Source organism: Pagrus pagrus (assembly GCF_965226575.1).
Source record: "Pagrus pagrus genome assembly, chromosome: 11".
In the NCBI taxonomy this organism is placed as follows: Eukaryota; Metazoa; Chordata; class Actinopteri; order Spariformes; family Sparidae; genus Pagrus; species Pagrus pagrus.
In genome coordinates this window covers 5,315,702-5,327,952 of record NC_140195.1, presented here as the reverse complement: position 1 = coordinate 5,327,952, position 12,251 = coordinate 5,315,702, and the positions used below count along the sequence as shown (strand labels likewise).

At 44.6% G+C, this 12,251-nt stretch overlaps 1 protein-coding gene across 3 annotated transcripts in view; it reads right to left on the bottom strand.

The window, feature by feature from the left end:
• The window catches only part of acap3a (ArfGAP with coiled-coil, ankyrin repeat and PH domains 3a), a 74,059-nt gene that overhangs the window by 40,066 nt on the left and 21,742 nt on the right, over positions 1 to 12,251 (bottom strand). For all 3 annotated transcript variants that reach the window (XM_084365683.1, XM_084365685.1, XM_084365684.1), the window contains exon 2: positions 1,782 to 1,839. In XM_084365683.1, coding sequence (XP_084221809.1) covers positions 1,782 to 1,839 — 58 coding nt within the window. The remainder of the gene's footprint in view (positions 1 to 1,781; positions 1,840 to 12,251) is intronic.

Below are 12,251 nucleotides of genomic sequence, written 5' to 3'. Positions count from 1 at the left end.
ATATTTGCCACGAAGCCTGTTTAGCTTCTTCTCTCGTGACAGGAAAATTAAGCTCTTCTTATTTTTCGGTCTGTGTTCTGACGCCAGGTTTTTGGTTTTTCAGCACTTCACTTCCACTTCCTCCCAGCTGCTGACCAGACATTAGACTGAGGAGCTTTTTTCCATTATGTTTAAAGGAGTAGTTAGACATTTTCGGAAAGTTAGAAGAGAAGGGAAAACAGGTTTGACTTTAAGAATCAAGGTCTATCGATGGTCTGTGATGATCCCTCTCTGCCTGCTAAAGGAAAAACTTGTCTCATACTTTGAGTTTTTCTGCAACGTATTTTTGAGGTATGAAAGTCATTATTTGTTCTCATATTGTCTTAAACTTTAACGTCTTTTAAATCAAATCTGCTGAGTTTTGATGACTGATCAGTTGTCTGACATGTGAGGCCGAAACTTTAAACTTTAAACTTATACTGGGATAAACTGAAATGGTTATACATCCGGTATAGAGCCTGAAAAAAGAAGAAAATAATCAAAGAAACAAATGACATTAAAAATGTTTATTTAGATTGAATCTGGCTCGTCTTCCTCTGCTGCCATCCTTTCCTCAGCTGCCCTCGAGTGTACCGGAGAAAGGAATTATTCTTAGCTAACAGAGCGTTGGCAATCAAGATGAGAAAATCAACCGAAACATGGATCACTGAAGAGCTCCTTTACTGGATTTCCCTCTTTTCGGGATCTAATGTTGAACTGTAACTGGATTAAATTAGAATTACTCATGCGCAGGATGAAAGAAAAAAAAAGTATTAATCGATCCCAGAACTGCAGATGTTTCACATCCAAATGTGAGTAAGTGAGTAGAGGAAAGTACGAGTCCAAGATTTTCACTTTCACAGGAACTGGAAGACGATAGTTTGATTATGGAATAAGAAATATTCCAGTTTCCAGCAGTGATGGCAGGAAAAAGGAGAACTGACTAATCCTGGCTCGCAAATATACAGTACATACCGTGATTCAACGTCAAAAGGAGCAGATGGACCGGGGACACGAGTGTTACGGGGGGAAAAGCATCTGGCTGCCTCATTACAAGGAAACTGGATGCTTTGAAAGCCGCTGTGATGCAGTCTAATGTTGTGAGTCCTGGCAGTGATGCCACGTCACGTTTCACTGAACCTGAACTGAACTGTTGAGTGACATTAGCGGAGGCTAGCGATGTTAGCACTGCAGGATTAGGCACTGCAGGGTATTATAATGCTGTAAGTGAGCAGCTGTATAAAGGGCAAAGCTGTGTGTAATGTCAGCTGCAACACAAAGGATGCTAAAAAAACATCACCCAACCTGGACGCAGTCTGTTCACCCTGCCGCTATCTGGCAAGAGATACAGAAGTAACCAGCTGTACCACCAGACTACAGAGCAGCTCCGACACTTTCAAGCATGTTGCACACCTGGCCACACCTCAGTCGGTGATGTCACAGCAGGTGTGCTTCAAAGTAGACGCAGCAGGCACAGAGCTGTAGCTGATGGGCATGTTATCCTGGCCTGATCTCAACTGACTTGCAAAGCAAGAACACAGACGTGAACCAACAGTGTCAGCTGGCCTGACTGAAGATATTAAGATGCCTTTCAATGTAGGAGATCAGTGATTGGAGAGTAGTGAGAAGAGCAACATGCTTGAAAGTCCAAACCCACAGAGGAGCAGTGTACTATTAATTTCCTGCCTCTGAAATCAGCCAAACAGGACCAGACGGACCGACGGATAAAGTGCATCTGCAGATAATAGTATCAAACGTCTTACCTTATCTAGTTTCGCCTCGATCTCCACGACCTCCGTCTCCACCTCATCGATGTTCGCCCTGAAAAACAGAAAAGCGAGGAGAAGCTGTGAGCGCTCGTGTTGTGATGCGCAACCAGAAAACTCCATCAAGGTCATTTATCAGGGTTGCAAAACAGCCGTTTGTACAATCTGCTTGTGATTTCCCACGCTCTCTCAGAAAGGCACGAGGACTCCCCCATAAATCTGTGAGTGACAGATGGGAGCTCTGCCGAAGCCAAAAACCGAGAGACGTGTCTGAGCAGCGACGGGCGAGACTTTTGGGTGCGAGACGCCGTCCTGGGAGCAGTCCAGCTCTGTCAAAACAAAGTGACAGACAAGGTCTCTGCGCAAGTGAGGGGAACATGACGGCCCGACTCAACACAAAACCCCCAATCCAACCTCCCCACTGTCAACAACACCACCACCACTAGTGCCGCACCCAGCTGCACCGCTGTGAGGTGTGATTTACACCCGGAGGCTCACATCTGCATGATGTAACCTCTGAATACACCAACTCCCCCCCCAGCTTCTCACATGGGTATTATAAAGAGATCTATATTCACCACCTTGATACGTTCGTATCTATCTGCTGCTCATCCTGCCGTTATCTGACCTTGTGGTTTCACTGGAGTGTGAATATGATCTCTTCGTATAATCACAGCTGTGCATCCTTCAACCCGTCTTCCCAGTTATAGACACACATGAGCGTTATGGCTCGAGGGATGGAAACGTCAGTCAGTGAACCGCTCTGAACCAAAACAACATTCAGGTTCCCCAGAGGATCTACCCTGAAGACTTTGATTATCCAGTTTCTCAGTTTTCAGTGTTTGCTTTTTATTTTGTTTGGGTCGGTTTAGTTTTGAAAAATAGATGATTAATGATTCCTTTCATCAGAGCGTTTATTGACAAAAGCACTTCTGAAGTCAAGTGCTTACTTGACTTATCAGCCTGTCTGGATGATTATCAGATACCATATTCAGCATTATCGGATAGCTGCTGATAAAATAAATGTGCTACTTCTGCTCTGATGCAGCCGCCTCTCTCTGTCTGTAGTCACCACTCGTGGTACGTGTCCACAGGGGCTTCCCAGCTTTGTACGTTTGACCCTAAAAGGCTACACCATGCGTCAACCATGCAAAAACATACCGCCTGCATCTGATTGGATGAACGTCGCTGGAGTGCTGCTGCTCTGGGATTTAAAACCGGACCAACATTGCAGCTCGTTTGGAAACTTTGGCTTATATTACAAAAATAACGAAGATGTTGAAGGACGTTTTCAGCCATGCAGAATATTTCTTCATTGAATAAGTTTAGATTTTATAGTGTTTTTAGGAGATTGAAAATACTTTACTCAATTACTGTACAAGTGCTTGTACTTAGTTACTTTTCATCACTGATTATTCTTAATTTTGAGACCAAGTCCACGAGTTTCGGGTCATGATTCCATTATTTTTATAGTTGTGTCCATATTGGCAAATACTGCCTATGAAGTCATTGAATTAAAAACTCATTTCGATGGATTACCAATAATCTATATCAGTATCAGACCCTCCTTCATACTGGCTGCTCTTGTCTTGCTTTCTTTGACACACTTGAGACCAGTTTTCTATTTGGTATCAAGTGTAACGAATCACAGCTGCACACACACACAGCGGCTCCGTGATGAGAGCGTCTGTGGCATATATCGGCCAAGGTTGGGCGGGATATAAAACTTGTATCTCTATCTCATCTTTTTCCCTCTCTGGCCGTGGGTGGATTAGCCCGCCTGGCCGGAGCTGCAGAGAGCTCAGGGGACGAAGGATGGCACGTGCTCTCATCCTCCTCCTCCTCCTCCTCCTCCTCCTCCTCCACGGCTTTTTACTCTCACCACCTCCTTTTATAAGGATCTGAGGGCGTGCAGGGGGGGTTGGAAATACACCGGAGAGGAAATATCTGTCAAAAGCTCGGACTCATGCAGAATGGAAACACACATTACCTAAATAATCAATTCCATATTATCCCACATGTGGTCGTGTGTTATTGTAACCTCAGCTGATCTCCAGCTGAACGGCCTCCAGCCAACCACACCCAGGGATAATCTCGCTGTGAGCAAAGCTGTTTTCATTGCTGATGTCATTTTTCAAAACTGACCTTTTTTTTTTTTCCTGTGATAACGCAGAGCTTAGCAGGCTCTCGCTTTCCAGGAGGCTCGTTGCTCCTCACGCCTTTCAGCAGCAGCCAGACTGATCTTAAAATGTTATTTGGGTATTTTACTTCTTTCATGTCTACAGGTACACAACACGGTTAATACATGACCTATTTAAACTAGCAATTAGCAAACTATGGTGGAGTTAAAAGGTGTCATATAGAGTTCATCGATAATATGATGCATGTTCAACGCAGCACAACCTGTTCTACTAGTGGGCGAGGCGCCTCAGCAGCCACAGGGTGTGTTGCCATTTAAAAAAAAAAAAAAAAAAAGTCCTGGAACCATCCCTTTAGCTGGATCAGCACCAAAAGTGAATGGGGTCTATTCTGAGCTGAGACCAATCCTCCATCCAAGTTTCATGGAGATCCGTTCAGTCGTTTTTGTGTAATCCTGATCACAAACCAACAAACGGACACGGGTGAAAAACTCTTTTCTCTCAAACTTTTTAGTTGAGTGGTTCCCAACCTGGAGGAAACCTGGAGACCTCCCACTTAGTCACAAGACTCATGTGAGGGGTCAACAGATGGTAAACAAGACAGTAAAGAAGAACATAAAACATCATTACGATCAAAACTTTTCTTAATTGTTTCTGGCCTTTTTTTTTTTCCCTTGTAAAACACTGAAGATTTTGCCTCTTATGGACTCGTTATGGAAACATTTTGGTTAAACTGCTCACAGTTTATAGACAAACCTGCTACGAGGGGTCACCAGGAAGCATCGGCTGGTGATAAAGGCCACAAGCCAAGGACATGATGGCGTACGTTTATAATTAAATCTCGCCAAAGGCATGTAATTATGTGGAAATGAAAAAGGCTGACTGACAAAGCAACTTATTGCCAATGCAAAACCATTAAACCTTCGATACGTTAGTTTAAAAAAGGTCACAGTGGGCGACGAGTTTCAGCTCCAGATGCTCCAGATGCAGCTGAACCAGTGAGGCTCGACACAGCGACAGCCCAGCTAGCTGCTCCAGATGTGCGGCCTCTGTCTTGAGGGACAGCTGCTGCCGCTGAAACCCCTGAAGGCTGTAACCCCCCCCCCCCATCGCACATGCCTCCCATAATGGATGCACACAGCGCTCCCGGGCCTGTAGCCACGGCAACCCATCTCCTAAAGTGGGCCGCAGAGGTCCCCGATGAGCTCGTGAGTTGACCCTTATTCACACCACGGGGGGAGCGGAGAAGCTAAGTAGATAATAACAGGACTCACAACACGGCTCCTGTGACAGGAGATGACCATTAAAACCTTGTCGGCAGTCTATTAAACACACATCCAGTCACCGACTGACTCGATGAGACTTGTTGAGGCGGACTGAAGTTACTCTGTTAGCTCTGTCAGCTCTGTTAGCGTAGCAGCGTTGAGTCTGGGATCATTTATGTGTTAAAAACATAATAAACACAGAGATTGTGCTGAGTAAGCTGCAGCGCCGGTGGGTTTCTGGCTGGTGACATGCTGACGGGGCGTCCAGGAGAGCGGAGGTGCTGTTTACTGGCCCAAAGTGGCAGAACACCTCTGTTTCTCTTTAATTCAGGAGCCACCGCAAGTCTGCAGAGATTCAAATGATGCCATGTTGAAGACTCGCTGCAGTTCATCATCTCAGAGGACAGTTTTTTAAAACCGTCCTCTTGTGTCATGTTTTGCTTTTTCATTTCCTCCCTTTGTCCTTTTCCTGCCTTTTTCTCCTCTTCACCTGTTTCATTTGTTAATTAGTCGTCACTATTTAAGCCTGTGTTTTCCAGTTGTTCCCCGTCATGCCTCTCCTCTTCCTGTTCCTGTTTGTATTCTTGCGTAATCCTGTTTCACATCTTCCCCGCTCTTCATTGTTTTGTTTCTTGCATTTTGCATTTTGTATTGTTTGAGTTTGGACCTTGGGGACTCTCTCAGCTCGCTTTCCGTTTCTACCTGAACAGTAACATGTTAAAAATATTATATAACCGATTACAGATGCATGCATGCGTTTATAACATCTTACTGTTTTCTTTAACTGTTTTAGACACTGATGAGGAGTTTTATATGTAGCAATGCATCATATTTTCTGTTTTGTGTGTCACATAAATGTAGTGGAGTAAAAAAGTACATTTATTTTTCAGTATCAAGTATAAATAGCATGAAATAAAAAAACTTAAGTGACTGTGGAGCTCTATACTCAAGTAAAGTACTTCAAATTTGTACTTATACTTTATAGAGTGGCTCGGCTGCTGCGTGTGAACCGGGTGGCTGCAGGAGATGCAGCTGAGGCACCGACGCCCCCAAAGGGTTGTGTTTTGGGAGGGTGAATCACGGCAGAGCAGCCTGGTGGTCTGCATGGAGGACGAGCAGGTGGGATGCTGAGGAGAGAGCCAACACTGGGTCCAGGTAGTGACCCCTCAAATGCAGCCGTCCCCCGCAACCAAACCGCCAGCTGGGGCACACCGACTGAAGCTGCAGACGGCGGCCCCGCTGGGGAGAGCGAATTAGCCGGTGAGCGATGCAGCGGTGTCGTCTCTCTGCCAGCATACAAATGAGAACAGCTGTAGAGCAGCAAGCTTCAAGTGATCCTCAGCAATCATCAGACTGTTTGACATCAGTCTCTGCAGTATCTTTAATCTCTTTCATCTCTCCTTTTGAATCGTGGCTTTAAAAACCCACCACACGAGGTTTCATCAGTGTGGAGGAGGCAGACGGGAGGTGGTGGGGGAGGCGAAGGGGAGTCGGAGACGGGGGCGGCCCCTGTCTGTCTGAGGGCCCCTATTGTGACAAAGCCACTTCCTGTCTGGAGAAAATGGCAGCGTTTTGTTAGAATATTGATCGCTTTAGTGTCCTAATTGAGGCTGGACTGCAGGGTTGAATGGCTGATTGGAGGGGGGGGGGGGATCCCTGAGAGTATTCCCCTTCAGCTGGGGTTATTCTTAGCTGTGTGGCTCCTAATGCCCCCTGCCCTGCACAGCGCTCCCATCCCCCTCCTCTTCCTCCTCCTCCCAGACCATTTCATGAACTATGCAGGGTCACAGAGGCACCCCTGGCTATGCAATGCCAAGCACTTCAAAACAACCCTACCCAGTACATTTTCAAAAGCACTAGCCGGCCACTGAAAGATATCTAAGCTCCTCACAACACTTCTGGTTAAAACCCCTCCAGAAACTCCAAATGCTGAGTCGATGTGCATAGTGAGAGCGATACTCGACAGTAAAAGAGTTTGGACTTTAAACTTTGCAAAACCAAACAACAGCAACAGAAAAAAGTGCAAGGAATTGATTAAATTGATGCTATATGAGAGTTTAAGCTAACGTTAGCAGCTCTGTCCTGCTCTGTCAAGTGTTAAATCTGCCACTGTTACTTTAAAGTACATGCAAGAACAAAAACCCTGACACACAATAACTAAGGCAGCCAGGGTTTAGCAGACAGTCGATAACAGCTAATTTTTCCATCCTTGCCTTCGATCTTTCGACCTCAGAAGAAACTCTTGCACTCCTCCAGTTGGCTTCACATTCACATCATCGTCCAAATAATTTAAGAATCACAGTGCCCCCGTAATCTTCCTCTCTCGTAACCCAATCCTAGTGCATTTAAGGTGCAGAGGGAGTTCAGATGTCTCCAGTAATACCCTCCCCGACATGTGTTCAAAGCCCCTGACTATTGTTTCATAAGCCAGGGCTTTCGTTTCCACTTGAGAGCTCAGATGTGTTCCTCATACTTAAAACAGGCCTGCTTTCTGTTCAGAGAGAGCTCAGCCGCTCTGTAAACACGCCTCGCATTTCTGCACTATATCGAAGTGCAGCCGCCGTCGCTGCATTAACCTCAAACCCTTCTTCAACGACACACATCTGCACTAATGGCTTCCCAGAAGTGACGTGTCTGCTGCGGCAGTAATTACTCATTTATGCTTGGATGGCGACGCGCTGCAGGGCCGGAGGAGCATTAACCCGTCGGTGGATGCATAGATTTAAGCTGCGTGGTATCCATCACAGGGTTAGCATGTATGTCTCAGGACAGGTGCTCACATCAGTAATGTCAGTATGTATATATTAAGGCCTGGTTGCTCTTCTACAAGTGGATATAAATGCTCACCATCCCCCCCCTCCTATAACTGCCTGCTATGCTAAATACTTGCCAAACAGCTGAGTGGCAGCCATTCACCAGCAACATTCATCCACCCTGGCAGACAGACGACTCGCCCCAGCCCACCCACTCATTCAGCGGACTCAATACAAGGAGACCACCAACACTCCCGCCGAACTGTTTTCCTGTGTCTGATCTCTGCCGAGTCTGTAAAGGCACCGTCTGCTGTCGAGTTCAGGAGAGGACGGACGTCCAGGTCGCATATTAAGCTCGAGGCAACTGATCTGCTGTAATCTGATCTGCAGGATCCTAAATATTTGATTACAATGTCCATGATGAGATAAATCATTGTAAGGCAAACATTTATTGGATCCGGCATCTGATTTATAAAGCAGAAAAACGTTGAACTCCAGAAACGTAGAGGCTTTTTAACTGTTTTTTGAAGTGATCGCAAAAACGGACACATTGAATAGACTAATAATTGATTGCAGCAGAGGGGGAAACTTTTGCAAAACAAAACATATGACACAAGCATCAACAAATCAACCGCGAGTCGCCTCCCCGGAAGTCGCTGCTGTCGTTAGCGCGGCTGAGTATCGAATTTACTTTTATCGCACCGACCGAGTTGCCTCAACACTATCGAGTATCGAAAAATGTCAACACCAAAGTTCAAGGAGTTCGTCTCATTGGCATCGGCGAGCCGATCAGTATGCAGCATGCTCGTTGTGCCAAGATCTAATACTGCTGCCGTTTGTCATGCAGACGTGCCCAGAGGCTTCAAAGTGATCCAGTCTATAAAGTGTCTCACTGACAGTCAGTATTTTAGAGCTGCAACAACTGCAACTGCACTATTTTGATATTCGACCAATAGTTTAATATGTTTTTTAAGCAAAAATTCCCAACATTTGGTTTTAAATGTGGAAATTTGCTGCATTTCTTGGGCCTCAGTTAAATAAAGTGAATGTTAAAGGGTTTGAGACATTTACAGACAAACTTTAGGTTCTAAGATGTGCTTTTTTGTCAGTTTTTCACATTTTTGTAATGTTTTATAGACCAAAAAACATTAATAATTTAAATGAGAAATTAATAATCTGTTGCAGCCGCACAATGTTTGTTGTCAAGCATCTCATAATGAGAAAGAAGCAGGCGAGCTCGATTTAATCATCAGTAATACTGAGTAGGGTTCAAACACAAAGATATTCACTTTACTGTCACATGAGACAAAGAAAAGCAGCAATCATCACATTCAAGAAGCAGGAAGTATGTTGAACCATAACTTTAATCATTAATAATTAATCAAAACAGATGCTGTTGGCTTTTCTGCTGATGGACTAATGAATTATTAAATACATTATAATTTAATATCACTGTAAACTGAAGACCTTCTGAATCTGGACTGTTGGTCGCACAAAACAAGACACTTTTTAACTACTTTCTTGAAGTTTTCTTGCTTAAACTATCAATCGATTAATCATTTGGTCAACTGAAGGTCGGCCTGGAGGGAACAAATAGCCATCACAAGTAATCAGAGTCAGTGGTGACGCCTTAATATGACTTGTTTAGTCTGATCAACACCTTAAAACCAAAGATATTGAGTTTACTATCAGGAAAGAGGAAGACAACTAGATAATATTCATTTGAGAAGCTTGAACCGGTGACTTTTCCCCAGTTTTGCACATTATTAAAGATGTTTTATACGAGGAAGTCATAAATTAAACTGCAGAAAAACAGGAACCCACGATCAAATTCAAGGAGATAAAACAGCAGAATACTTCCACCACTTTTAATAAAACCTGCTTTACTTCGCTCGCTCTCTGAAGGCTGGAGCGCGTGGCCGATTGTTGTGTCCTCTACATCTGCCAGGATAAAAAGCCAAACCCCCAAACGGCCCCGAGGGCTCTTCTCAGTGAAGCAGCGACTAAAAATTGACAGTGACCGGCCTTCACTGCCACCTGACCGAGCTTGTCCTCGTGGAAAAGACCCAAAAAAGTCTACTCTAGTCTATTTCAGAAGAAGGACATATGTGTCTCTCTCCAAACAATGACAGGCCTCGTAAATCACTGACAGCGACGGAGGCTCATGCCGGCTGAGAGCAAGAAGAGCTACGAAGTACATTTTTAGGAGACACGCTGGATCTGCTGTCGACCACAGGAGGCTGAAATAGAATAATGCAGCTATTAAACCAATTCTGCACAGTTTTGTTTATGCCTGTGGTGAGAAAGCCTCTGAAATGCAAATTAGATTAGACAAGGAGTCTCAGAATAGATACAACATGTCTGCGCGATCCATGTTTTCAGCCACAATTTTTCAGGGTCTTGGTCGCCGATGTGGATGAGGATTTCTTTGTCGTGTGTCAGGAAGCTGAACAATAAAGCTCTGAACTAAGACACACAACGTGAGATTAGACAGTAAAGTCAGGTCTCTGTGGGAATAATTAAGCATTTCTGGTGTCATTAAGATGTCTCGTTTTTTGCTCCGCAGAAGTTTAATCTCACGAGATCAGATCAAAACCAGCACGACCAAAGGCCTTTTAAGACAAGTCTTGCCACCCAGCAGCCATCTTGGCACTTATTTCAGGCTTGCAAGACTTGGTCCATCTCTAAATAAGTGGGGAGAGAGCCATCACTTCACCTTCAACGGTCACCAGGACATTAACATCTGCAGAATCACTGGTCAAATCTGACAGGAACGTTTTAAAAAAAGTTTGGTGACCTCACGTTTCTTGGTATTCCTGTCCAGGCAAGTGATTGGACGAACCGTCTGTCTATCATCGTCTATCACAAGCCAACATCAACCAATCAGATCAACAGTAGAAGGAGATCCGGTTGTTAAATCAAACTCTTACTGAAGCCAGTTGAGGATGACTACAGCAGCTGCTCTTAATATCTTGAGGAGCCGCCATTGTTGCAGTCGCTTCTCTTGCTGGTCCGTTACATCGTAAACACACCGACTGGACCGACCCACTGTAGTTTGGACCACAAACACATAGCTTGAAGCCTGGCAAGACGGATTTGCAAGATGATGTGACCACGTGATCTTGTGAACCCTCTGCTCTCTCTTCTCAGTAGGTGACATCACATCCGTCGTACCAGGTGAGCCGAGTGTACCCAACATCACCTGTAGCAGTATCAGGATCACATTTTACACAACGACAGGCTGAAACGTGTCAGTCCACCAACACTGAAAGTCTGAAACTCTCTGCATGTGGAGCCCAGCTGAGCCTCCATCAGATCATCTGTCATCCAGAGAGTCGTCTGGACTTGGAAAGGAGTGAAATATAAAAAGGAGACTGAAAGACTGGGGGGGAAACAGGAAAATTAGGAACTTGAGTCGGCCTGACAAATACAAATTCGTCTCTCCTGACTGCACGCGGCCGCTCCAAGATCAACACTCCTGATGTTTTTCAAACCGAAGGAGATATCTAGTCTGGCGGCGGGTTGAGCGCTCCACCTTAGATGACCAGTCTGCCTGCTGTGGGTGAACTTTTGCCTGTCTGCACACCTCCTCCTCTTCCTCCTCTTCCTCCTCCTCCTCGGCCCCTGACACAACACTGCCAACTCTCCCTCCTACACGATCTTGTGTCGGCTGCGGTGTTTCTCTGCACGGCCGCAGACCGCAGCACATAAATCCTGCGGGAATCAGCAGCCGACGAACTCAGAAATCAGCAAAAAAAACAAAAAGACGAAGACACATTTGGTGTTTGTAGCCACAAACAGAAGCTGGATATGAAATATATACTTCAAGTGTTTAAACTAAAAGGCTTTACTAATGAGTTTTTAAATGCAAAGAGTAATACCAAAAAGGATCGACTGATTAATCTAAGTGTCAAATGTTTTTTATATATATGACCGATCCCATGCCAGAAATGACAGATGCTTAAAGTCTCCTCCATAATTTTCAACTTTGAAATGATGTTTGGATCTTCAACAGACGCTTTAAAACTGCCCAGAGAAACCGACAGCAATTAAAAACTTAGAGACTAAGAGAGATGATAAATTGTATTGCTGGTTTTCACTGACAGATTTTATGTAGCTGTGGTCGAAGAAGACTCTCAATCATATCAGAAGAGAACCGCACAGCTTGACAACATCAACCATGTTTAATAAAGTAAAGGCCAACATTGGTCTGAAAATATTGGCAAACTCATATAAAACCCTGGTTAAAGCAACATTTTTTAGTATTTATTGAAATAGTGAAATAAAAGCTCATGAATCAGTTTTGTCTGT